The following is a 25,394-nucleotide window of genomic DNA, read 5'->3' on the forward strand; positions in this document are numbered from 1 at the left end:
CCATATATAACGACAATCAACGGATGTACCAGCGCTGCTTTTTAAACAGTTCTTATCGCCTATACATATTCATTAGCACGAAACGTGGCCAAATTTTGCCTTCATTCCATTCTTTCTATATTTATTAATTCTTCCTGTTAAAAAATAAATATCATTAAATATTTGCCTAATTATAAATCTCTCTTCTTCTCGATGCTGGATGAAGAGATGCGTAGCTGGGCGAAAAGATAAACGTTTGGAAAATTGTCGAAGCAAGAGGAGGAGGACACGATTTAATAAATTTAGGAAAGTTTCCAACGTCGAGGCGGGGAACGAATCCACTTTGCGATTAAAAGTGATTAAAACATATATATATATATATATGTATATATTCTTGGAGAAAGAGGGAGAGGGGGGGGGGGGTGTCATCGTGGCGATTGTAGGGCAGCCAAGGCACACGTCCCTCCTGGGACGTGTTCATCCTCCTTGTGTGCAAAGGGAGGTTCCGGTCTCTACCTGTGAATCCGTCCTGACGTGTAAAAAAAATCTAATACGCCAGGCCTTGGGCGACGTTGCCCTACATTTTCCCCGCACGAAAAACTTTTCCACCGCCGATGGTGGCGGATGGAAGATACATTCGATGAAGCTTTCAGGCCGCCATTTGTATCGAGAAAGTCATCGAGAAATATATGTATGTATATTATTTATGATTCCTCGCATCGCGATGTTTCGAACGCTCCAACCCCGTTTTTTTTTTTTTTTTAACTTTAATTTTCGCGAAGTAGCAGTGGAAAAAAAAGAGCCACCCACACTCGCACCAAGTTTGACGAGTTTCATACGTGAAAAATTGACGAGTATTTTTCAAATCGATGGACCATTCCCCCCCGTCTTTTTTTTTTTTTTTTTTTTTTAAGAAATGAGAGGAGGAATATTCGTTCAGGAGAAAGAAGTATGAGTCGAGTCGTTCTTCGAATAAACTTCGAATCTACGTATCTTTCGTATATTTCGTTTGATCGAAACGATTGAATGTTTTATTAATTCGTATAAAGAGAAAGAGACAGATTGCGAGGTTTATCTGTCTAATCTGTCGTGGAAACGAAATTTAAAGGGGGGGAAGAGCGACGAATCGAATCGATTCAATTTTTTTTCATCCACTTTTTCGATAAAAAAAATCTCCCCTCCTCTCCGCTCGAAAGATAGTTTCGAAGTTTCCTTCCTATCCGGATTTATTCGATATTCCAGGGTGGGAAAGAGCGGACCGCGATTCCGGTCGACGTTGATCTATGACCCTCCCCCCTCCCCCCCGAGGTTCGTTTCAACCCCTCCTCTCCCTTCGCTTGCGGTGGCCGCGGAATTTTCGAAAGTTCGTTTGCACAAAACGAACGGTTGGCGGGATTTTCGTAAATTTCCCCGCTTTGTAAATTTCTCCCCCGGAAATTCATCTATATTTCATCGACGCAACCTTTTCGCGCATCCACTCGAGTGGATGAGGCGGAAATTAAGGATTGACGAAAAGTCGATCGAAATGGAATTTGAAATCTTTTTAAAATTGAATTACGTCCGGAATCGTGTGCCAAATTTTATTACACGCGCGTTGTAAAAATTTTTTCTTCGCTCGGAATCTTTTTATGAGGATTTTATATCGACTCGATGAAAAATAAATCGTATAGATCGATCTCGAAATTTTCAAAATTGAATTATATTCGAAATCGTGTCAAAATTTTGTAAATTTTATTACACGCGCGTTGTAAAAATTTTTTCTTCGCTCGGAATCTTTCTATGAGGATTTTATATCGATTCGATAAAAAATAAATCGTATAGATCGATCTCGAAATCTCTGAAATTGAATTAATCGTCAAAATTTTGTAAATTTTGTAAATTTTGTTACACACGTGTTGTAAAAATTTTTTCTTCGCTCGGAATCTTTCTATGAGGATTTTATATCGACTCGATGAAAAATAAATCGTATAGATCGATCTCGAAATTTTCAAAATTGAATTATGTTTGAAATCGTGTCAAAATTTTGTAAATTTTATTACACGCGCGTTGTAAAAATTTTTTCTTCGCTCGGAATCTTTCTATGAGGATTTTATATCGACTCGATAAAAAATAAATCGTATAGATCGATCTCAAAATCTCTGAAATTCAATTATGTTCGAAATTGTGTCAAAATTTTGTAAATTTTATTACACGCGCGTTGTAAAATTTTTTCTTCGCTCGAAGTCTTTTTATAAGAATTTTATATCGATTCGATTCGATGAATCGTATCGCGATTTCAACAATCAAAAAAAAATTATCTTTTCCTTTTGCTTTCGAAAACGATACTTTCAAACTAATTATTAACCCGATCTTTTCTTTCTTTTCCTTTTTAAAAAACTTTAATGTAACAAATCTAACAAATTTAAAACATCGACAATTTTTTCACTTTCGTTCGCTTGTACTCTTTGCTTAAGTCAAATTTCTCTTCTCTGTTTTACGTAAAATCAAGAGAGAGAGGGAGAGAGATAAAACACGTATCGGCACGGAATAAAAATTCAAGGATTACGATACCGACAATACCGATCGGGAGGAGAGATGAAAGAAAGGTAGAGGGCGCTGGTGCGTTCCAGGGCACGCGTTTAACATTCCTGCTTTGAATACGTAATTTTTGCAGCGGGGGAGGAGGAGGAGGAGAGGGAGGGAACAATGCACGCGTGGTGTTTCATCCTGGCTTGTTGACACGCGTCTGCTCCCAAGACGCCGTCGCCACGAGTGAAAAGATGGCGATGGTGAATCTCGAGAGAGAGAGAGAGAGAGAGAGAAAAGAAAAGAAAAAAGAAAAGAACGAAAAATTTGTTCTCGATCGATAATCCCTCAAATTGCGAATCTTTTTCATTTTCGCTCGTCCTTTGAGCCGTTTCTCTCGTAATTTCTTTCCACTCGAATAACTTCTCGAACGAATATCGAACTTGAGAGTGATTAAAATTAATTTAACGCTACGCAAGTTTGCGAGATTTACCACGAAACTCGATTCTCTCTCTCTCTCTCTCTCTAATTGTCGAAGCGCAAATTAACTTGATGAAATGTGTAAATTTTCTTTTTCGCGCGTTATCATTCCTTCAAACACAATTCGAGTTGACAGAAGAATTATTTTTACTTTAGAAGAATTTTACTATCTGTCGGTAACAAATATACCTCACTAAACATACATTTATTATATACGGAATATTGGAGAATCATTGAAAAGTAAACTAAAAAGTGAAATCAGAATGTAAAAAAAAAAAAAAAAAAAAAGAAAAAAGAAAAAAAGGAAGAAAAAGGAAAGAAAGAGTCTCTCTAAATAAGTCCATTTACCACGGAGTTTCTCCAATGGCCAATACTCCACCACTGCGTAAACCACCACGCTCAACTTTCTTTGAGTTTGGACTCGCTTTGAATTTTTCTCAAATCGAACTTCTTTCGAAACTCTGCCTAAACTCTAGATCCACTTTTCTAGATTCTATTGGACAGCGAGCGAGCGCTGTGTGACTATTGGATTTCCCTCCGCCTCTCTCGCCCCCTCCCTCCCCGTGTCTATTCAAGTCTCAAGTGTTTCTGGGATTGCTCGCGGTGGTGGAAGCTCGGACTTATCGGCGCGGCGGTGAAGAGCCCCCTCCCCTCCTCCCCCTTCTCTCTCTCTCTCTCTCTCTCTCTCTCTCTCTCTCTCTCGAGATGTTGTCCACTTTTAAGAATTTTAGAGAGATTAAGGCGAAAGGATCGCGGCGCCTTCTTCTCAAAAAAAAAAAAAAAAAAAAAAAAGAAAAAAGGAAAAAATGGAGGGAATCTCGAGAGCCTTGGGATAAAAATATCAAAACTTGTTTTGGATTCCAAAAGAGGAGGGGGGGAGGGAAAGGGAAAAACAATGAAACTAGCAAAGCGAACGGATGAAAAATTGGGATGAAACTCGAAGAAAACTAGTCAAAGAGACGTTCTCTCTTTAAAAAAAAAAAAAAAAAAAAAGATTTGGAAAAGATGATAACGGAAAGGAAAGCTCAAAAACTGGGAGAAAAACGAAAAGGAGATCCTTAAAAAAAAAAAACGAGAGAAGGGAGAGAAGAAATTATTAAGAGAATTAATCGAGTAAACGAATCGTTTACAATAAAATTGCTGCCAACTCTTTTGTAATCATTTCGTTTCAGAAATATTTGCAAATATTTATTTATACGTTTGGCAGTCTTGAATTGTAAATAGAATTATTTTTTTATATAATGAAAAATGTGAACACTAAATTATATAAAAGTAATTTCTTCAAATGGAAATACTTTTATCTTATTTATTGTTTTTGTTTTAAAAGAAAAATAACAAAACAAACGAAGGAAGCATAGATCGTGATCCACTTACGAGCCTCTGGGTTAAATCCGTTAAACGACGAATTACCTACTTCGAAAAGTATATCTACGCCTTTTAGAATTTTAAACTACGCTTTGCTCGAACACAATTCCAACTCTGTAGATCTAACCTCAAAAATCGTACTTTCCATTCCTTCGTCTCGAAATTATTCAAAGTCGGTAAATCTAACCTCAAAATCATACTTTCCATTCCTTCGTTTCGAAGTATTTCGAAATTTATAGATCAATCATACTTTTCATTCCTTTGTCTCGAAATAATTCAAAATTTGTAAATCTAACCTCAAAAATCGTACTTTCCATTCCTTCGTCTCGAAATATTTCGAAAATTATAGATCTAACCTCAAAAATCGTACTTTTCATTCTTTCGTCTCGAAATAATTCAAAGTTTATAAATCTAACCTCAAAAATCGTACTTTCCATTCCTTCGTCTCGAGATATTTCGAAAATTATAGATCTAACCTCAAAAATCGTACTTTCCATTCCTTCGTCTCGAAATATTTCTTAAATTATAGATCTAACCTCAAAAATCGTACTTTTCATTCTTTCGTCTCGAAATAATTCAAAGTTTATAAATCTAACCTCAAAAATCGTACTTTCCATTCCTTCGTCTCGAAATATTTCGAAATTTATAAATCTAACCTCAAAAATCGTACTTTCCATTTCTTCGTCTCGAAATATTTCGAAATTTATAGATCTAACCTCAAAAATCGTACTTTCCATTCCTTCGTCTCGAAATATTTCGAAAATTATAGATCTAACCTCAAAAATCGTACTTTTCATGCTTTCGTCTCGAAATATTTCGAAAATTATAGATCTAACCTCAAAAATCGTACTTTTCATTCTTTCGTCTCGAAATATTTCGAAATTTATAAATCTAACCTCAAAAATCGTACTTTTCATTCCTTCGTCTCGAAATATTTCGAAATTTATAAATCTAACCTCAAAAATCGTACTTTCCATTCCTTCGTCTCGAGATATTTCGAAAATTATAGATCTAACCTCAAAAATCGTACTTTCCATTCCTTCGTCTCGAGATAATTCAAAATTCTATAGATCTTATCTAAAAAAATCGTAGCTCTTTATCATTACGCATATCAAAATCTTATTACGATTCCAGAGCAAATAATTACAAGCAACGAGCCCACAAATCGTACACTAATTCTGCTTGAACGAAATCCCCGCTAACTAATTTCCTTCGAACAAACCTTTTGCGCACGCAAGAGCGAAAAAAGAAAGCAAGGATAAGAAAAGAAAAGGATAAACGATCGCCAGGATGGAATTTTACTCGTATTCGAGGATCGAAAAAAAAAAAAAAAAGAAGAGAGGAGGAGGAAAGGAAGGGCTCGTTAACAGGATGCAATTTCGGCCGAATGGGCGATTCTCCGCCGCGGTCTTGGGGATAGGAAATCGCGCACTTCGTTACCCGCGCGCGCGGCAATTAGCCTCTTAATTACACGAAGCTTCTTCCCTCGAACGATCCAAAGATTCTCCCGTGGGATCCTGCAACGAGGCGCATCTTATGCGCGGTGAATCGATCTCTCGGACGCGACGCGAGGAAGTCGAATGAACGCTGTTTGGACCGAGATTTGTTTACCTTTCGTTGCTTCGGGCGAAAAATGGGAGAGCCAGGACGAATTTGGACGAAACCGAGAGGCATTTTTGAAGCAATTTCTTACCTCTTTCTTCTGACGCGTCATTTATTAATTTATTAGAAAATGAGAAGGAATATTCATCTAACCGTATAATTGTTGTTAAATCGATCGTTTAATGATCGAGAACACACGTATCTTTCCTTGCGATTCGAATCGAGGTCGAGAGGGGGATAAGGGGAGAGGAGGAGGGAGGGCCTTAAACAAATTCCCCCGTTTCATCTTATCCTCGCGAACGCGGCGGTATTTGCCGTTGTCACGATCTTTTTATCTCCTCTCCGACTTGAATTTCCGACCACGTGCCACCGTCTAATACCTTAATAACTGGGAACAATCGGGCGAGATGTTCCCTCCTCTCACGGCTCTCGAGGGACGAGGAATATTATTCGCGGGGAGTCGGTGAAAAGTGGGCCAAATTGGCGTCCACCCGGTTGACAACCGGTTATTAAACAGTAGTCTTCTTTAATTAACCGGAGAAGTCGCGCCAACTTGGACTTGGATGAAAGTCTAACCCTCAATTAAATACAATCGAGAGGAAATTCTTGTGAATTTGCAACACGAAAACAGAACATACATACATTTCTGCTCAAAATGCCATATCCATATATATTTACAACAATTCATCTTGTTGGATATGTATAAGATAGTAAAAGATTGGAATTTTTCCTGAAATATTGGAATATTGGATATTTTTCTTTCCACTTATTTGGCTTTCAATAATTCATTTTCGAAAGATTCTTTTCCAAAGGAAAAGGGAGATTGTGGAGAGACCTCTAGGCGATTACGTCGTGGGTGGAAAAAAAAAAAAAAGGATAATAAACGTGGAAACGAAGTTCGTTAGTCGAATAGAATTGGCCGACGACACCGGTCGAACTGGCTAAAATCCTTTTAGTACGCCCTCTGACGAAATTCTGAGGTCGTAGTTGCATTAGGTGAATTCGTTAGCGAAACTTTCCTCGTATATATATATATATATATATATATATATATATATATATATATACGCGTATAATTCACGCATACCGAGCAACAGCCAATCGAAACACGCGACAAAAGAGCAGCGAGGCGACAAATTAATTAAACTCTTCTGCTCGTTTTATATTTTAATGCCATGATTACGCGCGGCGCTCGCGTGATACCCTCACTTCACCTGTTAACTGCACGCGCTCTACGTTGAAGTGATAAAATTAATTAAGGTTGGATAAGTGAAAAAAAAGAATAAATTTAAAAAAAAAAAAAAAGAGATTAAATCGATTCGATCGTTCTAACGAGCTTTAGCCATCGATATATATATATATATATATATATATATATATATATATATATATATATATATATCTTACTTGCTTGTTTTCATTCAAGAATTCTTTTTCAAACTTCTTTAGAAAAAGTTTTCTCTCGTTGACAACAACAATGCCCGATCAAGATCGTGGAAAGTTTTTTTCAACCGAATAATAAACTTTTCTCAGTTGTCCTCACGAAAGAAGTATCAAGTGCGTATGCCTTGCTAATTAGAGCTCCTCCGCTAATGCACCGATCAATACGATGGTCGTTAACAGGCTCGAGTAGTCGTAAACAGTTGACGGTTGATTCGTCAGAGCCGAGCTATGTATCGCACGAATGTGTCTCTTCTCGATTTTTATTTTTCAAAAGTTTCTCTCGATAATCTTCTCAAGAATTGTCGTTTTAATGTGATTCCAGGGGACGTCATCGACTGCTGAGCGGCAAGAGACGAAAAATCAGCTGGTATGTCAAATAATCAGCTGGTTGACTCCTGTCTGTAAGTGTCTTTCTCTACTCGAGTTTCTCTGTCGAGGAGAGCCTCGTAACCGAATAATACGTTCTCTTTCGCTCTATTACTCTTTTCCTTCCTTCTCCGAACGAGGGGAATCGTCGGTGAACTCCGCTTTTCCCCCCCTCTCTTCTCTTCTCTCTCTACTTTACACGGCTATTGCAAAAAAACGTAACGTCGGCCAATTGGCGAAACTCGTTTCCTCGGTAATGGCTAGAAAAGAAATAAAGATTCTATTTATCTATCTGTTCATCTATCTCCGCTGTCGTTCGGCCCGTTTTCCTCGAAGCCTCGAAAAAAAAAAAAAAAATGGAAAAAAATTAAAAATAGACACACGAGGCCCGGGAATCGGCCACGCGACCACCAGTAATGAAAAAGACAGTTACAAGATATGTTAGAAAATAGATCGCACCCTAGGATGCACGTACCCCGGCACCCGTATATTAATCGGAACGAAATTATTAATGCCAGGCTGGTGAATCGTCGAATCGTCGAGAGACAGGAGCACAGCATAACGCACACTGAGATCACGCAGAGGTGACTAACATGACCTAATCGACGAGGTTAGTCATTCTGAGCGCGCGAGCGCGACCGAATAACCGATTCCGCTATTGTTCATCGACATTGTTCGTGTATTAATTATTTTTCCTTTGGAAAAAGCGAAGCTTCGAATCGAAAATTCGGACTCGCCGTCTCGTCGAGATTCTCGATGGAGTGCGCTTAAAACGAGAACGATTTATGTCTTCTATACAAATGCTATTATACAGGGTGTACGTTTTAACGATATTCACGATATATTTTCAAATCTCTCTTCACAAATAATATCTTCGAACGAATCTTTGTCAACCGATCGGAAATAAAACAAATGGAAAAATATTTGGTTAAAACGTATATATACCCTGTAGATTTTCCTCGATATAGATATCCCGTGCATCGAGATCTCGCGAGGCGTTGCGACGAATTTTCAAAGGAGAGAGTAATCATCGAAAAGTGTTGTCAGAATGAGTAACTTCGGCCGCACTAACATTCTCGTTCCGCGTTTATTATTTAGCATGGTTGAGAGTGATGTGTGACGAGGGCACGAGGTAGTTTAACGTAGTTAGATTCGTATCTGAATGCTTCGCTTTGTTCTTCGTTCCTTTTACTTTTTCATCGTTCACTTTGTATTATACTGTTTCAACTGCGCTTTATATTTATTTATTTATCTATTTTTTTTTTTTTACCTCCAATCGCACGTACCGATATACGTACAATGCCACCAATTTTCGTTCCCCTTTTGTTCTTTATCCATCGAAATTATTTTAGCTGTTTAATATTCGTGATTGATGGCTCGTTTCCAGATGATAACTCGGAACAAATAGCGATTCGTTCCATCTTTTTTTTTTTTTCCAGACGCGTTCTCCAGGAGAAGGGCCCCGACATGCCGCAATACACGTAAGCTATTATACCGAACCTTGAGCGAATAATTCGGCGATTGTCGCGCATCTCTAATTGATCATTATTGCGGATCATTTTGCAGCGGACAGAGTGATGCAGATTACCACGGAAGTAACGGCCAGGCGGATACCCATTCGTTGCATTCGTCTCATTTGTCTGTCCAGGAGGATCCATTACTCATCCGGAGCCATAAGCAGCAAACTACTCAACAAGTGAGATCCGTTTTACTCCTGCTAACGATTGCACCTCTCCACGATGTTCCCAATTTTCTTCTCCCAAGAATATCCATTTATTCTTACATCCCAATATTTCCGAGAATCTTCTCGATCTGCCAAAAAAAAAATAATTCCAGGTAACAAACGTGTCGAAGGTGGTGCGCGAGGTGTCACACATGGAGCCGGATCCGGGCGCGGTGAGCTACATGTCGGTTCCATTGATGTCCCAGGACTATCAACACGCGGACCGACGGTACCCGGCCGACTCGTACATGGTCGGTTTCGAGCACTACGAGCCCTACCTCGGCTACCCGCCCCAACCAGGGTATCCAGGCCCCCATGGAATCTACATGCCACGCTCGCACTCTCCTCACAGCCCCCACAGCCCCTCGGAGCACAGTCGTGCCTCGCCTCCGCATGGTGAGCGTTCATTTTTATCATCTCGGTTTCTGAAAATTATCAGTGGAATTAGTAAAGTACAGTGAAATATCAAAGTAGTTTTCTTTCTATTTTACTACTTTCTTTCGTTCGTTCGTTTGTTTGTTTGTTAAAGAATACCTGCGCAAGGCGGCGCCTTACGTGGAAGGAGGCTACAACGACATCGATCCAGGTTTGAATCCCGCGTTGCAAGATCATTATCGTATTACTCCTAGTCCCGGTGGTCCTGGAGATCAATATGGTAGGTTCGTTAATCGAAAGGATTAGAAGGATCCCCCCTCTAAGTCCCCCGTGTTTCTCCCCCATGTTCAAAAGAATGCGATACCTATATAGACAGGTGTCCACAAACCGTGTCCAGAGAGATCATCCAGCCAGATATCAGATGTTGTGGAATTTGTCGCGTGCACAGGAGGATGCAGCATAATTCACTTTAATTATCTCTCATGCCTGACATTCGTTTGTTATTTTGTGTTCTCTCTAGATCAGATCAGCAACTCTTGGAATATGGATGACTCCGGCGAACCCTCTCAGCATCCTCATGGTAGGGTCACATCAATAATTTATTTAACACGTTCTCTCTCTCTCTATCTATCTCTCTCTCTCTATATATATATATTTCTCTCCTCTTCCCTTCCCTTTTCTCGTCACGATCGCGCGTTTATCGTCGTTTATCTCTCGTCCCCCTCCTCGTTATCGCTTCGAGCGAGCAACCATCACCGCAGCTAAAAAATAAAAGCAACAAGATAATGCGAGTGAATTATGCGTTTCACGTTACAACACTACTTGTGCCGTCGTTTCAAACAAATGCAAAGAAAGGCCACCTTCTTCTAAAACGCCATCTCCATTTTCCAGACGAGAATAAAGTGGCCTACGGTTACGTGTCTCCGTCCCCATACGGGCCCGTCGGATACGGCCCTGGCGTCGGGGTGGGCCCGGTCGCGGTCCCAAGCGATGTGCCCGGCTACGACGAGGGCCACCCGGTCCCCCTCCCGACCGGCGTCCCGCCCGGGATGTTCGACGACGAGGTCCACCTCCAACGGTTGCAGTCCCGACACCCGGTCGTGCCCGGGATGGCCAGCCCGCTGGACGACGACCAAAAGTCGATGAGATGGCGGGACCCGAATCTGTCCGAGGTGATAGGCTTCCTCAGCAACCCGAACAACATCATCAAGGCGAACGCCGCCGCGTATCTGCAACACCTGTGCTACATGGACGACCCCAACAAGCAGAAGACGCGAAGTTTGGGCGGCATACCGCCGTTAGTCCAGCTGCTCGACCACGACAATCCGGACGTGTACAGGAACGCGTGCGGCGCGTTGAGGAACTTGTCGTACGGGAGGCAGAACGACGAGAACAAGAGGGCCATCAAGAACGCGGGCGGCGTCCCCGCCTTGATCAATTTGTTGCGCAGAACGTCGGATGCCGACGTGAAGGAGCTGGTCACGGGGGTCCTGTGGAATTTGTCCTCGTGTGAGGTGAGCGGACGTAAGAGATGCGCATTAAAATGGCATTGGTTGGATTATAGTATTGCTATGTACTATACCTTGCTTGTTTATTAATCCTATGCAATCCTCGTATACGTGTGTTTATATATATATATATACGTATAATATAGTTATATATTCTAGGGAATCTTGTTACTCTTGGTTGGTAACCTTTTTGAATATAAATGCATAAAGGATTAATTATTAATTGACAAAATTATTGCAGTTGTGAAAAGTTACTTACTATGCTATGGCAAGTATTGGATGTATGTGCATTTCTCTCGTTTCGTTCGTCATCTTTTCGTGGACGATCGGTAACAGGTTATGTTCAAGCTCTTGTCGAGTCACACTTGTAATTTTGATCATAGATTTTATAGTGGAGGCGATAGTTGACGAAGATAATGATCGATAATAGAGAATGCAAAACGTTTGAGTTAAAATACGAGAACCAAGAAAAAAAGCTTGTTGTATAATGTTCAAAAGATACCTTTACCTGTCAAACTATCATTAACAGATGAAACTAGAGTCCTTTCTTATTCGAATTTTATCATTAAAGACATTGTTGGTAATTATAACGCTGATTTGCCACCAATAACTTGCCACAAATAATATTTTTACGTGCTTTAGTAATAACTTTAAATAAGAAAGAAAGAGGTAGAAAGAACTTCGATCACTGGTATCCATTAGCGACATCTCGTAACGATATTATCGACACGTCGAAAATTATCGATATGGCATCGATAAAATCGATCGATCGGTCACGATTCTAACGGAACTTCACCGAGAATAACGAAGAATTTATTTATTTGAAATGTCAGTGATAGTGGAGATTTAACTCGAATTAAAAATTATCCCCAAATAAATAAATTTGTCGAGCCAAATTTCTTAGAGGTTAAGTATTTCATTGACTGCAATGCATCGTAGGCTTTATAACTACGACAGATAAGTAAACGGAAAAAGTGTTCCCAAATAAATACTTTGCAAATTTTTTAGAGGTTAAGTAATTCGTCGACAACAATCCATCGCAGGCTTTATAACTTTACAACGGAATCGGCGAAGAAATTAATCGAGATAAGAGAGAAATCAATCCTCGCTTTCGTCTCACGCGATACCCTTTTTTCAGGACTTGAAGAAATCCATAATCGACGACGGCGTGACGATGGTGGTGAACAACATAATCATCCCTCACAGCGGCTGGGATCCAAGCTCCTCGAGCGGGGAGACGTGCTGGTCGACCGTGTTCAGAAACGCTTCCGGCGTGTTGAGGAACGTGTCGAGCGCCGGGGAATACGCGAGGAAGAAGCTCCGCGAGTGCGACGGCCTGGTCGACGCCCTTCTCTACGTGGTGCGGTCCGCCATCGAGAAGTCGAACATCGGGAACAAGATCGTGGAGAATTGCGTGTGCATCCTGCGAAACCTGAGCTACCGTTGCCAGGAAGTGGAGGACCCGAACTACGACAAGCACCCGATTCAGTCGACCGTTCAGAACAGGGTGGCGGCGCCGGCCAAAGGTGAGGGCCTGTGTCCCCTTGCATTCCCGGGAATGAGACGAGCGTGCGTACCACCCTTCCCCTCTGCCATTGTAAACACACCACCGGTTCCCTGTGTGGGCATGTGGCGAAACACGCATGTAGCCGAATTGTGCTGATGATAAGAGAGTTGATGTGATATAATATAAGGGGAAAAGTTGTAACCAAAGTCGTAATCCATCCAAGATGTGTGCATATGTTGCCACAATCAGTGCGGTACAAAAGCAACCCAATTGGAAAGGATCTCGGCAGATCTCACTTTTATCAAGTTGTGTTAAATTCTTGTATCGTTCTCCGTTGTTATGCTTCCTTGTTATGTTACCATTGTACTTTTGTATCGCCCTGTATCTCCGCAAAGTAGATACTGGAATTGTCGTGAACTATGAAAATTAGTTCTCCGAAAAGTAGGATCGATAATCGTATAAGCGATAGTCTTCCAACACGAGGAGAATCGCGACGGGGAGGAACGAAGCACATTTACGTGTACATCCGCTTGACAACGCGATTATTGTACGGTAAACAAGTCGCATAACGACGGGATATCGCGCGTTTCACATTCCATTCAGTGGAATGCGAAAAACGTGCAAGGTAATGGATCAGGAGTCGTATTATATTTATCTATCCACGAATTTATCAAAAACGATAACCCCACACTTGTTGTAATACACTTGAATACTCGTTGTAACGCTTACGTCTCTGTTGAGTATAATCGCTTACACGTTTGATTGGGTAACGTAATTGGGTAATGTTCGTAATGGTAATGATGCAACGATGTCTCTGCGTGAGGACGATATACCCTTTCATTAGCGATAGCACATACAGTCGATTTTAGTGTACGTATCTTTCTTGCAACCACGTTGATCTTTGTGTTTCCCCCTTTCGGTGTTATGATTTTCTTCTCTTGTTTCTCTCTTGATCCTTGTGTGCAATGTCGTAAGATTCTTTTTTTTTTTTTTTCAAGTCGACAAGGTGGAAAATTTAGAGAAGCGAAAAGAAAAGAAAAGAAAAGAAAAGAAAAGAAAAGTAAAGTAAAGAGAAAAAAAAAAAAAACAAGTTTTATATACTTTCTAGTTTAGCATGAATTAAAGATGTGTTTCAATCTTTTTAGCATACAGTTTATGTCAAGGTAAGACATTCTTGTACTTCCATCGTTATTTTAATTTATTTTCTATGTTCTTTTCTTTTTTTTTTTTTGTTCCTTTTTTTGTTCTCTCTCTCTCTCTCTCGAGACGAATCCAAATAGTCGTTGCAATGCATGCATCGCTTTTCCACGACCAACCATCGAGTCGAGTTCGCTCGACTTATATTTTTTTTTCTTTTTTATTTTCGTTTCTTTTATCTTCGACAAACAACCGATAACTCTCGACAACTTTGTAGAAACTTAGACCCGCTATCGTTGGCAAACACGATCACGCGATCAATGTTTACAATCATTGTTCTAATATTGACACCGTTAATCACGCACCGTTAATGGATGTTCTCCAAAACGGAAAACAGAATCACATTGTTGCCGCTATTTGCATTTATTGAGATTTATTATTGAATGAGATTAAACACGGGTGTCAAATATTAGAAATCAATGGTTAATTATCGAGCCTTAATTGTACATCTACAATGCATCTTGCATAATACCGCTCCTACTCGATTGACTGGCCGCAATTCCAGCAAGCTGTGTTGTTTGCCATGTTTCAGGCGTTGCCTCTTTACCCGTTTGATTGAGAAGTAGCGTTGTCAACCTTGTCAAATTTTAACCAAAAATCGAATTGCATGCGTTCAACGTCATCCACTCGCTCGAATCAATTAAGTTATTCCAATAATGCTGGAAGCTCAATATCGTATCATATCAGGCCACGTGCAATGTTGATTAGACCTGTTACCACTCTATATTATTTATTTAATATCCTGTAATAATTAACGCGACAATTGAAATCGTTTTGCTCTAGGCGAGAACCTCGGTTGCTTCGGGGGCAGCAAGAAGAAGAAGGACGGGCAACCGGTGCAAAAGGAGACGACCGCGTCCCGCACCACGACCAGCCCGAGAACCGAGCCTGTCAGAGGCATGGAGCTTCTCTGGCAGCCCGAGGTGGTCCAGTCCTATCTGAAGCTGTTGCAGACGTGCTCGAATCCGGAGACCCTCGAGGCGGCGGCGGGCGCGCTTCAGAACCTTGCGGCCTGCTATTGGCAGCCCAGTATCGAAATTCGTGCGGCTGTGAGAAAGGAGAAAGGGCTTCCCATTTTGGTGGAGCTGTTGCGGATGGAGGTAGCTGGAAGAATTGTGAAACATATATAGATTAAGACTTGTGAAATAAATATTGTAGTTGTGCCAAAATAGTAGAGCGAAAACGATTTAAGTTGAAACGTTTTTTTTCTGGTAGGTGGACCGGGTAGTCTGCGCCGTGGCCACGGCTCTCAGGAATCTGGCGATAGATCAGCGGAACAAGGAGTTGATAGGGAAGTACGCGATGCGTGACCTTATTCAAAAGTTGCCCTCGGGGAATAACCAGCACGACCAAGGAACCAGCGACGATACGATCGCCGCGGTGCTTGCAACGTTGAACGAGGTGATCAAGAAGAACGCCGAGTTCTCGCGTTCCCTGTTGGACGCTGGCGGTGTCGACAGACTGATGAACATCACCAGGCAACGCCAGAAGTACACGCCACGTGTTCTTAAATTTGCAGGCAAGAGTTCCACTCTCTACCGAATACTCTGGAAATGACAAATGTTTCAGAGAGATTGGACGAATTGTTATTAATTTTTAGGACAAGTCTTGTTCACGATGTGGCAGCATCAAGAGTTGAGAGACGTTTACAAGAAGCACGGTTGGAAGGAGCAAGATTTCGTAACGAAGACGGTGGCCGCGCGGAATTCAGGGCCTAATTCACCCAACAACGCGAATAGGTAAACCTCTCCCCCCCCTCTCGTTGATCCATTGATTTCAAGAGTTCTGATCGTTCGTTAAAACACCTACCAATCTTTTATTTTTGTCGTTTCCGTTCCTGGACTCCGCACTTTTGACTTTTAAGTATATGCTTCTCCCATTTACTCTCTCTTTTTTTTTTTACTCTGTTGTGGATGGAGAAATTTTCTTTTTTTTAAGCGGAGTCCACGCCCGTTGCGGATCCCCGAACTTTCTCGACCCTGCGTTAAATTTAGCTATGATTGTAGCACGCTGAATCGACCGATGGCGAGTCAAGGGAGCACCAGATACGAGGACAGAACGATCCAGAGAGCGAACATGAACTCGAATAACGTTGGTCGACCTACCATTTACCAGCCTGTAAGTAACAACAACTAATGGTACCGTGTGACGAACAATTTGGGCTCCCGTAATGCCACAGCAATATCTCGCTGCATTTCGTTCCGCTGTCGTTACTCGCAGGGTTTGAGTTCAAACAAGCGATTGATAAAAAAAAAAAAAAAAAAAAAAAAGGAAAAAAAGAAAAGAAAAGAAAAGAAAAAAGAAAAGAAAAGAAACGTCCAGAAGAGTATTAAGAAATGAAAAACGACGAGCTTCGTAAGACGAAAGTACACAGTCGATAATATCTCTCAGTCGATAAACTCGCCGCTATTTATATTTTCAACGATAGATTCAACGATAAGCCGGTTCGAATTTTCTTGTTTCTTTGTCCCGATTCTTTTCCAAATGTACATTCACCACAATTTACGTAAGAACAGAGAAAGAGGTATTTCCCTGCGCCAAGTGCCGGTTAAGCGAATGATAATTGTCGTGCCCTGCGCTGCTACATTTATCCGCTTGATACGGATATCGACAGAGGAGAAGAAGGATAAAATAAAATGATCGTGGCGGAGAAAGTGAAAAGAAATATGGTGTATATGCGCCCACCTCGTGCGGTTGTGATACGAAATGGATCGAGAGAGAGAGAGAGAGAGAGAGAGAGAGAGAGAGAGAGAGAGAGAGAGAGAGAGAGAACGGAGTTACTTAACATATATAAACTAAGTCAATTAACGAGTACCAATTATATCGCGTTTCACGGTTATATGGAAGCCGCATTATTTGTATAGAAAAGTATTACACCAGTATTAACAGATAGAGAGAGAGAGAGAGAGAGAGAGAGAGAGAGAGAGCGAGTGTGAGAGGGAGAAAGAGGAATGGATCGCGTTAAGCGATCGTCCATAAAACAGTCCACGGGATTATCGAGTATTTAGCATTTTTTTTTTTTTACATATAAATAATCGACCGACACATTCACGCAACACGCGCACAAATCTCGTCGTTATCGGCGCGTAACATTGAGAAGAGAGGATTTGTCGTTGCGTTGTTGTGCGAGAGATACGAGAACGATAACGAGCGTCCATAATGAAATACCGTCGCTGTTGCAAGAGCCGAGAGGGCGTTCGATTCGCGAAAATCCAATTATCGTGTACACGCTCGATCGTAGATTTCGTTTCGTTTGTGAATGCCTCTTCGATTCGTTCGTTACAAATTCATCGGGATTAACCCGTGCTTGCGAATTGTAACGAAGAAAAATTTTTGATATACATATATATATATATATATATATATATTTATGCCGTATAGCGAGATAGGAAGAAAAAGAAGTTGTACGAAAGATATATGGAAGTCGAAACATGTCTCGCATGATTCTAACTACGATTGTATAAGAGATTAGTTGTTGCAGAACCAAGTACTTTGCCAGTATCCATCGATTAGGAAGCGGATCGAGCCGATCACGACGACGAATCCAATCTGATTTATTCTTTCTCGAAATTCGATAATCCTACTATTTGGATCCCATCTGGTAGAGGAAGATCGATGCCCGCTGCCTAATTGACGTTTAGAACAGTAGTGTGACCAATATATATATATATATCGTTCCATTATCGAGAAGTCTATAGAGTGGACTGGTTAACCCATGATTGATCCAGAGTCTATACTAGTAATGTTACAGTAGAGAGAAAGAGAGAGAGAGAGAGAGAGAGAGAGAGAGAGAGAATAAAAATGAAAAAAAAAAGAAAAAAAAGAGAATGGAAGGTAAATACGTAGTAGGGTGTTTTTCAACGCACGATCATCACGATTTTTTCCAATTTTCAAACGAGCAGGGTAAAGTTAAACGAAAGCACAAAAAGAAAAAAAAAAAATATATATATATAATTCACACGGTTCACATTCGTTCGGAAGAGGTATTCTATTCTTTCTTCTTCTTCTTTTTTTTTTTTTTTTTTTTTTTCTCTCTTTATATATAGACAGCGTATAGCAGACAGATAGACAGACACATACACACACATACATACACACTCATTAAAGCGACTTTCATTGTATCGAGAGAAGAAGCTAGGCGCACCTCGTCGAAGCATGGTTTATAGTTGACTATAGTTGACTATTGCACGAACTTATTTATAACTCTATTTATATCCAAATTAACCGAGCATAATAATAAAAGAGTATCTGACAGTATCTCATCAATTTGATTCATTGGTATACACGCTGTATAAGTTCAACACTTTTTCTTTCTTTCTTTTTTTTTTTTTTTTTTTTTTTTTTATTATACGGAATTTCATCACTTCCCCCCTCCTTTTTAATTGCTCCTTGCTCTTTTAGATCGGTGCTGTCTTATTCCCCCTCTGTTTTTCCCCAATCGAGCTCATTCACCCATCCATCGTAATAAATACAAACTGTGTAAAAGTAAAAAGTATGTTAAGTTAAACTAAAATTCCTTCCGATTTTGTAATTGTGTTATTGCACAGCGAATTTAAAAAAAAAAAAAAAAAAAAAACAAAGGGAAAGAGCACAGGGACCGAGTGAAAAAAAAAAGGACGAAAGAAAAAAAAAAGAACCGGGCCCGATCGTCTCCAAGAGCGGCCCACCCCCGACCGATCCACCCCCGGCTACCCTCCGAGCCAGGGCTCTAACTAACCGTTGGCTTGTGTGTGTGTTGCAGCAACCGAAACCCGGTGAGCCGCTCTACGCGCAAGTTAACTTGGAGAAGAAAAAGAAGCGGCAGTATGAGCTGGGGGTGGGCCAGGCGCAGGGTCAGGGGCCGGTGGTCGGCTCGGGGGTGGCGCCCAGTGTGCCCGCGGCCGGCCAATGGGTGGCCGACGGAGTGGGCGTCCCCGACGGCTCTGCCGCCACGGCGACGGTGAACGTACCGCCCAACTCAACGGCCGCCTCCGCCGGCGACTCCTGGGTATAACAGGCCAGCCTTGTCCGGGATCCAGCCGCCCTCCCTCGGGGGGCAACCGCCGTCCCTCCTCCCCCGAGGCCGCCGCAGAATCTGCCGAGGAACGTTTCCTCCTCCCCACCCCCCCAGGCCCAGCGGGGAGAATTAGAAGAGGAATTGCTGCTCTCGCCGTGGCGAGGGGAGATTGGACGATAGAAGAGGGCATTGAGGACGACGTTTTGTTATTAAACGAGTTTTCTCCTCTTTATCCGGGTTACTTTCCTCCCACTCCACTTGGTGGAGGAAGACACCGAGAGGAAAAGGGTGTAGAGGGAAGGTGAGATTTTGGGTCGTCGAGCGAGTTTGCTCGAGAAGTTAGAAATTTGTTTTGAGGGAAAAGAAGGGAGAAAAAGGAGAAGAGGAAAAAAATATATATATATATATATATAAAAAAGAAAAAAGAAAAAAAGAAATCGCACTCCGCACCCCCATGTTATTGTATCGATGTATAGTAGATGAACACGGAACAAAAAGGGAAAAAAAAAAAAAAGAAAAAAACAGCGACTTGTCCGACCACATCCGCAGCAGTAGTCGCACCAATGGCTCTAAACCTTCGTTGCACAATTCTAAATTAATATATACTATATATATATATAAATATTATATATATATGTATACACATACATACACTCACTCACACGCGCGCATATACACACATACATACACACACACAGTATATGTATATTTTAACGACGGTCAAGATGCGGGATAAGGTAATGAACCCGTGCCCGTTAAAATTACTACTAAGGATAAGTAGGCGGTATTATTACGATTATTATTATTATTAATATCATCGAGTACGATGCGGTCGTGTTGCTGCCGTTATATAAATACAGGAAGGGTATAAAAATGAATGAATATATAAATATATTATATATATAGAGATATATTATACACCGTACAACACGGTACACTACGGATCATAGACACGCGATTAGACAGCGTATCGATTACTTATTATATTATTATTATTATTATAATTATAATTATTATAATTATTATTATTATCATTATCATTATTATTATATTACGTAAACTTCTGAGGCTGTGGGTGTGGCATGTTACACGAGGATGTTTCGAATATTTGCGAGCTGCATTTTTTGTATTTTTTTTTTCTCGAGCGCGCGCGAGAGAGAGAGAGAGAGTGCGCGAAACGTGTGAGAGAAACAAAGAAGGAGAGGAAGAGGAAGAAGAAGGAAAATGGAAAATGGATGAAAGAGAGAGAGAGAATGTGCGAGCTACCATTCTGATACTTTTTTTGTCTGCCTGCCCGTATATAAAAAAAAACTGTCCACTCGCGAACATAGTAACGTAAGAAAAAGAGAATAGAGAGAGATAGGAGAGAAAAAGTCTATCTTAAAAAAAAGTCTGCGTTTATTCTCGAGGAGTAAGGCGAAAGGAGAAATATAAGAAGCAAAAGATAAACAAAGAAGAGAGAGAGAGAGAGAGAGAGAAAGAATTTTTTATGATTCTTCGCTGTTATTGTACTTCTTCATATTCTAGAATATCGCGATAAAAATATGATTCGAAATAGGAAAGGAGAGAGAGAGAAAGAGAAAAGGGGGCGAAAATGAAGGATCGAGGAAAGAGGATCTTTCGACGAGAAAGGGAGAAAGAGAGGGGGGGGGGGTTTAACGAAAGTATAAAGAACGGATAAAGGTGGGAATAATGTGATGTTCAATGTTATCAGAATGTTTGACAGAGATGACATTATTGATAGCCGATATACATATTATATATATATATAGATATATATACATATATATTATATATATACAAATAAATATATCCTTGTTCTATTTCTTAAATAATATTATTACGACAGTTGAAAGAAAATAAAAAGAAAAGAAAAGAAAAGAAAAGAAAAGAAAAATCGAATGTGTTCGCGATTAACGATTATATAATAGCCACCAGAGAAAAAGAGAGAGAGAGAGAGAGAGAGAGAAAGTATAACACCAACGCGCGAAGGATGTTAAAAGAATTATTATATTATACACGATTGATAATTCACCTTCGTCGAATTCAGAAATATATATACACAGATCTATATATATATATATATATATATATACACACACACACATATACACACACACGTTAGAAGAAAAAGTCTAATATAAACGCTTCTTCGCGATCGATCTAAAATTGGAAAAGAAGGGAGAGAGAGAGAGAGAGAGAGAAAGAGAGAGATATATAAGAAAAGAAAAATAATTCGATCGATCTCGTCGATCGTCGTCTCGCGGTATAACCGGTCCAAATCCATCGTCGTTCATCCTCTGTCTCTTCGATCTCTGTCATACCACACGTAGTCGTCCATACACACTTTACTTATCCCGTATTTTGTACATATATATATATATATATATTCATGCTCCGCGTGTTCAATCTCACGAGATCGAACGAGTGACGAGATCGATAATCGGATAATGGAACGTACGACGATCGTAGACGAGAAGCAAGAAGCCGGAAGCTATTCCATTTCGCCAGGTTACACTCTCGGTCGCGGATCATCGATCGACCCTCCTCGAGGAGGAATCGAAGCGAGCCAATCGCGCGATCGTTTCTGTTCCCATTCGTAACACTATCGTTCTCCGACATAACTGTTATACACGTATATACGTATATACGTCACTACGAGACGGGACGAGACAAGACAAGACAAGACGAAATATCGTTGCGACGAGGCAGCGTTTACAAATCGCGGCTATTCGTAAGATTTCGAGCAGGAACGAGCCGCGCAACCTCGAGTTGTGAAGCGAGTAAAAACGAAACCTCGCGCCTCGAGAAGAGAGGGGCGAATCATTTCGAGCTTATCGTTCGGATCCTCCGCGCGCCAATTCGCCTCTTAGATGGCGCCTCTTGGACCATACCGCTCAACGTGACACGCGCGGCTCCGACCAATCCTCGCCCCCCTCCCCCCTCTTCCATTTCTTCTTCTTTCTCGAACTTTGAACGTTCTGGAATTCTTTAAACGAAATTCGAAATTCACACAGAAGAAATATTGGAATTGGAACGGGATTGGTGAAAAAAAAATGTTCCATTGGAATTGGAATTTTTTTTTTTTTTTTTTTTTTTGAAAAATGAGGATTGGAACTGTATTCGAGGCGGGGAGATGGAATTGTTGGGTGGGGGGCGGGGGAGCCGCCACGATCTACACGAACGAAACGAAGATTTTGATATCCGCTTTTTATTGTTTTCACGTAACCAGCGTTTCTAATTTTCTACGAGGATTAACGAGCGAGAGAGAGGGAGAGAAAGAGAGAGAGAGAGAGAGTGAGAGAGTGTGTGTGTGTGAGAGAGAGAGAAAATTGGTGGAGGGAGAGACGAAGGATTTTTGTAAAAGTAGTCTGTGGAGTGACGTGCTCGCAGAAAAGAAGAAAAAAAGAAAAATGAAAAAAAAAACGGAAAAAAAAAAAAAAAAAGAAAAAGAAAAACTCGTTCGAAGAAAATGTTGCAAACAATATAGGAAGACCCGAAGGCTGATCAACTCGAAAATTTGCATTTTCAAAGGGGTGCAACTCGCGCTGGACCAAGCGAAATCTCGAATCGTTTAAAATTTTTAATAATATCGCTCATACTTTTGAGAATCCAGATGATAACTGGATGATGACTTTTGTACCTTCTCTAAAATATTTTGGATTTGGCACGGCCGAGTTTCGTCCCGATCGAGATTGCAACATTTTTTTTTTTCACTTTAAGAAATTTAAAAAATTTCGATCGAATTTCATGGAAATTTTTCTCTTTCGAGAGGAAGCAAGTTTCCAACCAAGGCTGGGGTTGTTGTTCGGCCTACGGTTCGATCGACGGGAGGGAAGAAAAAAAGGGGAAGGGGGGGGGAGGGGCGAAAAAAATAAGGAAAAAAAAAAAGAAAAAACGAAAAAGAGCGTCCGGAATTTTTTAAACGCGACCATGTCGCGATTTTACTAGCGATTTTTACGTCGTTTTTTACACGATTCTCGCCGGCCTAAGGAGCTGTCCTTTCCACGAACGGCTGCTCGCATTTGCTGCTTTCTCGCGGCGCGGATCGCGGAGATCGATCTCTCGATTTCGAAAAAAAGAAAAAAAAGAAAAAAAGAAAACGATCCAAATCGAAAAGAATCGTTGAAGAAAATTTCCAAAAAAAATCTATTTATCCTTCTCTATCCCCTCTATCCACTTCGATAAAAATCTCGTCGAGATGTATTTTTTTTCTTTTTTTTTTTTTTTTTTTTTCTCTCGTTCGTTCGAAAAATAATTTCGATCGATCTTCGATTCTGCGCCGGGCGAAGATCCCAGATTCACCCTTCACCGCGATCATCGTCACCGATCACTCGGAAGAAGACTGATAGCGCGAACAAAAACAAAAAAAAAAACAAAAAAAACTCGAGTGACTCCATCCAAGACTCGCCGCTCCATCAAGAACCTCGAAAAGAAAGGAAGGAAGGAAGGAAGGAGAGAGAGAGAGAGAGCGAGAGAGGGAAAAGGAACGAAGAGGAGAAGATCGAGGAGGAAAATTCCACGCGAAAACCCACGCGAGTGTACGATCGACTGGCGAGATCGACTCGTCGAGATGTTGATTTACCTCGAGGCGACGGAATTCGAAATTTTCGAATTTTTCAAACGGAAGGTGAAGAAGAAGAAGAAGGAAGAGGAGGAGGAGGAGGAGGAAGTGGACGAAGAAAAAAGAGGGGAGAGAGAACTTCAGGAAGAATTTCACGTACATACACACGTACGCGACGTGCGCATACACATATACACGTAACACGCATGCGCGTAATAGGAAGAGAGAGAGGGAGAGAGAGAGAGAGAGACAGAAGAGCGTAAGGGAGCGAGAGCGAGAGAGAGAGAGAGAAAGAGAGAGAGTGACAGAGACACGTGCATAAGGAATAATAGAAAAAAAGGATAAAAAAAAAAAGAAAATAATGAAATAAAAATAATAAAAAAAGATAGGCTACAGTGCTGCATACGTATTTAAATTAAAGGATACGCATTTAAATAAGCATGGATGTGCATTCTAGATGTATTAGAGGAGTTTCACCACACCACATTTAGTATTAATTATGTAAAACGATTGTAGTCCGACGTGAGGGAGGGGGGGTGGGGAGAGAGAGTCTTTTGGAAGCTTTTTTCACTTTGATTTCTTTCCTTCCTTCTTTCCTTTCTCCCAAAGAAAAAAAAATTTCGTGTGATTTTTTTTTTTTCTTCAATTTTTTCTATCGTTTATTCGATGATATTCCAAAAAAAAAAAAACTCTTTGAAATATTTATTTCCTAAGACGAGTAATTTTCTTTCTTAGTTTTTTTTTTTCTTCCTCCTTCCCTTCTTCGAAGACTTCTCCCCCAAACGCCTCCCTTGAGAGAAACCGCGGTGGGGATTTTCATCGTTCACGATCCATTATCACCTTCATCGCCGTTTTTATTTATCTCGTATGTGTTTTACGCAATTTATCGACGACGAACAATTACTAAATGAAGTAGATGTATATATATATATATATACATATAATATATATAATATATATATATATATATTATACACGTAATATAATATATATTATAATATATATATATATATATATATATATTTATATATATATATATATAATTTGTTAAGACGGAGGAGGACGAAGAGCAAACATATTGTCATTATTTTATCGACGTCGTATTATTTATATCGGAGGAGTACCACAGTATATACAATAATTAATAAAAAAAAAAAAGATCGACTAGTGTATTTCGAACCCGACTGACAACAATTAAAGAATTTAATTGCGCTGAAACCAAGTTGCCCTACGTTTTTTTACTATCCCATATAAAAAGAAGATAATTCCATCATCGAAACGCAGATACCGAGGAAAAAGAGGATGAAAATATTTTTCTCTCTACCCATTCGTTTTTTTATTTTTCCCGAGAAATTTCAAGCAGATTGTCAATTTGCAATCTACTCTGCCAATTACGACAAGCCTTTTTTTGCGCGTCCTTCGAAACCCATTCTATTATTATTTTTCGTTTCTTTAATCCTTGAAATCTTTGAAACTTAAACTAAAGAATCGTAGATAAATTTGTTGGAAAATATTTTTTGGAGGGGGGAGTGGTGTAAAAAAATTGATTCGAGTTAAAGAAACTGGGGACGAGCGATAAAGGTTGGCTCGATGATCGTATTTCAACGAGGAAATTCTCACGGCTCGGTGACCACGAGCCACCTGCTCCCACAGCGATAAGAAACCACCAGTGGCGCACACAGAGGGCGTCCTCCACGCGTATCCTTTCTCTCTCCCTTCTCCTCCTTCTCTTTTTATATTCAATTACACTCTGTAAAATGGAAATAGGGAGAATATCCATTTTG

At 40.4% G+C, this 25,394-nt stretch overlaps 1 protein-coding gene and 1 long non-coding RNA gene across 17 annotated transcripts in view; one reads left to right on the forward strand and one right to left on the reverse strand.

Annotated features, from left to right (window-relative positions):
• The window catches only part of p120ctn (adherens junction protein p120), a 42,733-nt gene extending 17,901 nt beyond the window's left edge, over positions 1–24,832 (forward strand). For 2 of the 15 annotated variants that reach the window (XM_086905625.1, XM_086905626.1), the window contains exons 2-16: positions 7,697–7,775; positions 8,259–8,324; positions 9,180–9,221; positions 9,307–9,436; positions 9,577–9,859; positions 9,993–10,118; positions 10,359–10,418; positions 10,730–11,352; positions 12,485–12,872; positions 13,999–14,016; positions 14,834–15,150; positions 15,266–15,569; positions 15,651–15,789; positions 16,045–16,168; positions 18,792–24,832. In XM_086905625.1, coding sequence (XP_086761751.1) covers positions 7,744–7,775; positions 8,259–8,324; positions 9,180–9,221; positions 9,307–9,436; positions 9,577–9,859; positions 9,993–10,118; positions 10,359–10,418; positions 10,730–11,352; positions 12,485–12,872; positions 13,999–14,016; positions 14,834–15,150; positions 15,266–15,569; positions 15,651–15,789; positions 16,045–16,168; positions 18,792–19,043 — 2,904 coding nt within the window. In that variant the 5' untranslated portion in view covers positions 7,697–7,743 and the 3' untranslated portion in view covers positions 19,044–24,832. Of the gene's footprint in view, positions 1–7,696; positions 7,776–8,258; positions 8,351–9,179; positions 9,222–9,306; positions 9,437–9,576; positions 9,860–9,992; positions 10,119–10,358; positions 10,419–10,729; positions 11,353–12,484; positions 12,873–13,998; positions 14,017–14,833; positions 15,151–15,265; positions 15,570–15,650; positions 15,790–16,044; positions 16,169–18,791 lie in introns of those variants that run through there. The other 13 variants (XM_086905632.1, XM_012483837.3, XM_086905628.1 and 10 more) reach the window with 10 other exon arrangements.
• On the reverse strand, positions 7,340–12,080 carry LOC116414000 (uncharacterized). 2 transcript variants are annotated; one of them, XR_015291410.1, is made up of 8 exons: positions 11,855–12,080; positions 11,606–11,710; positions 10,699–11,532; positions 10,203–10,599; positions 9,998–10,103; positions 9,742–9,888; positions 9,241–9,552; positions 7,340–8,000 (listed from the first exon to the last, which is right to left on the reverse strand). It is a non-coding gene; the product is annotated as an uncharacterized LOC116414000 (long non-coding RNA). The 2 variants fall into 2 exon arrangements; XR_015291409.1 differs by lacking the exon at positions 7,340–8,000 and having other exon boundaries at positions 9,002–9,552.
• Positions 24,833–25,394: the final 562 nt, after the last annotated feature.

The sequence above is a fragment of the Apis florea genome, unplaced genomic scaffold, assembly GCF_048593485.1.
Source record: "Apis florea isolate Af1SG1 unplaced genomic scaffold, ASM4859348v1 contig_2411_pilon, whole genome shotgun sequence".
NCBI classification, from domain to species: domain Eukaryota; kingdom Metazoa; phylum Arthropoda; class Insecta; order Hymenoptera; family Apidae; genus Apis; species Apis florea.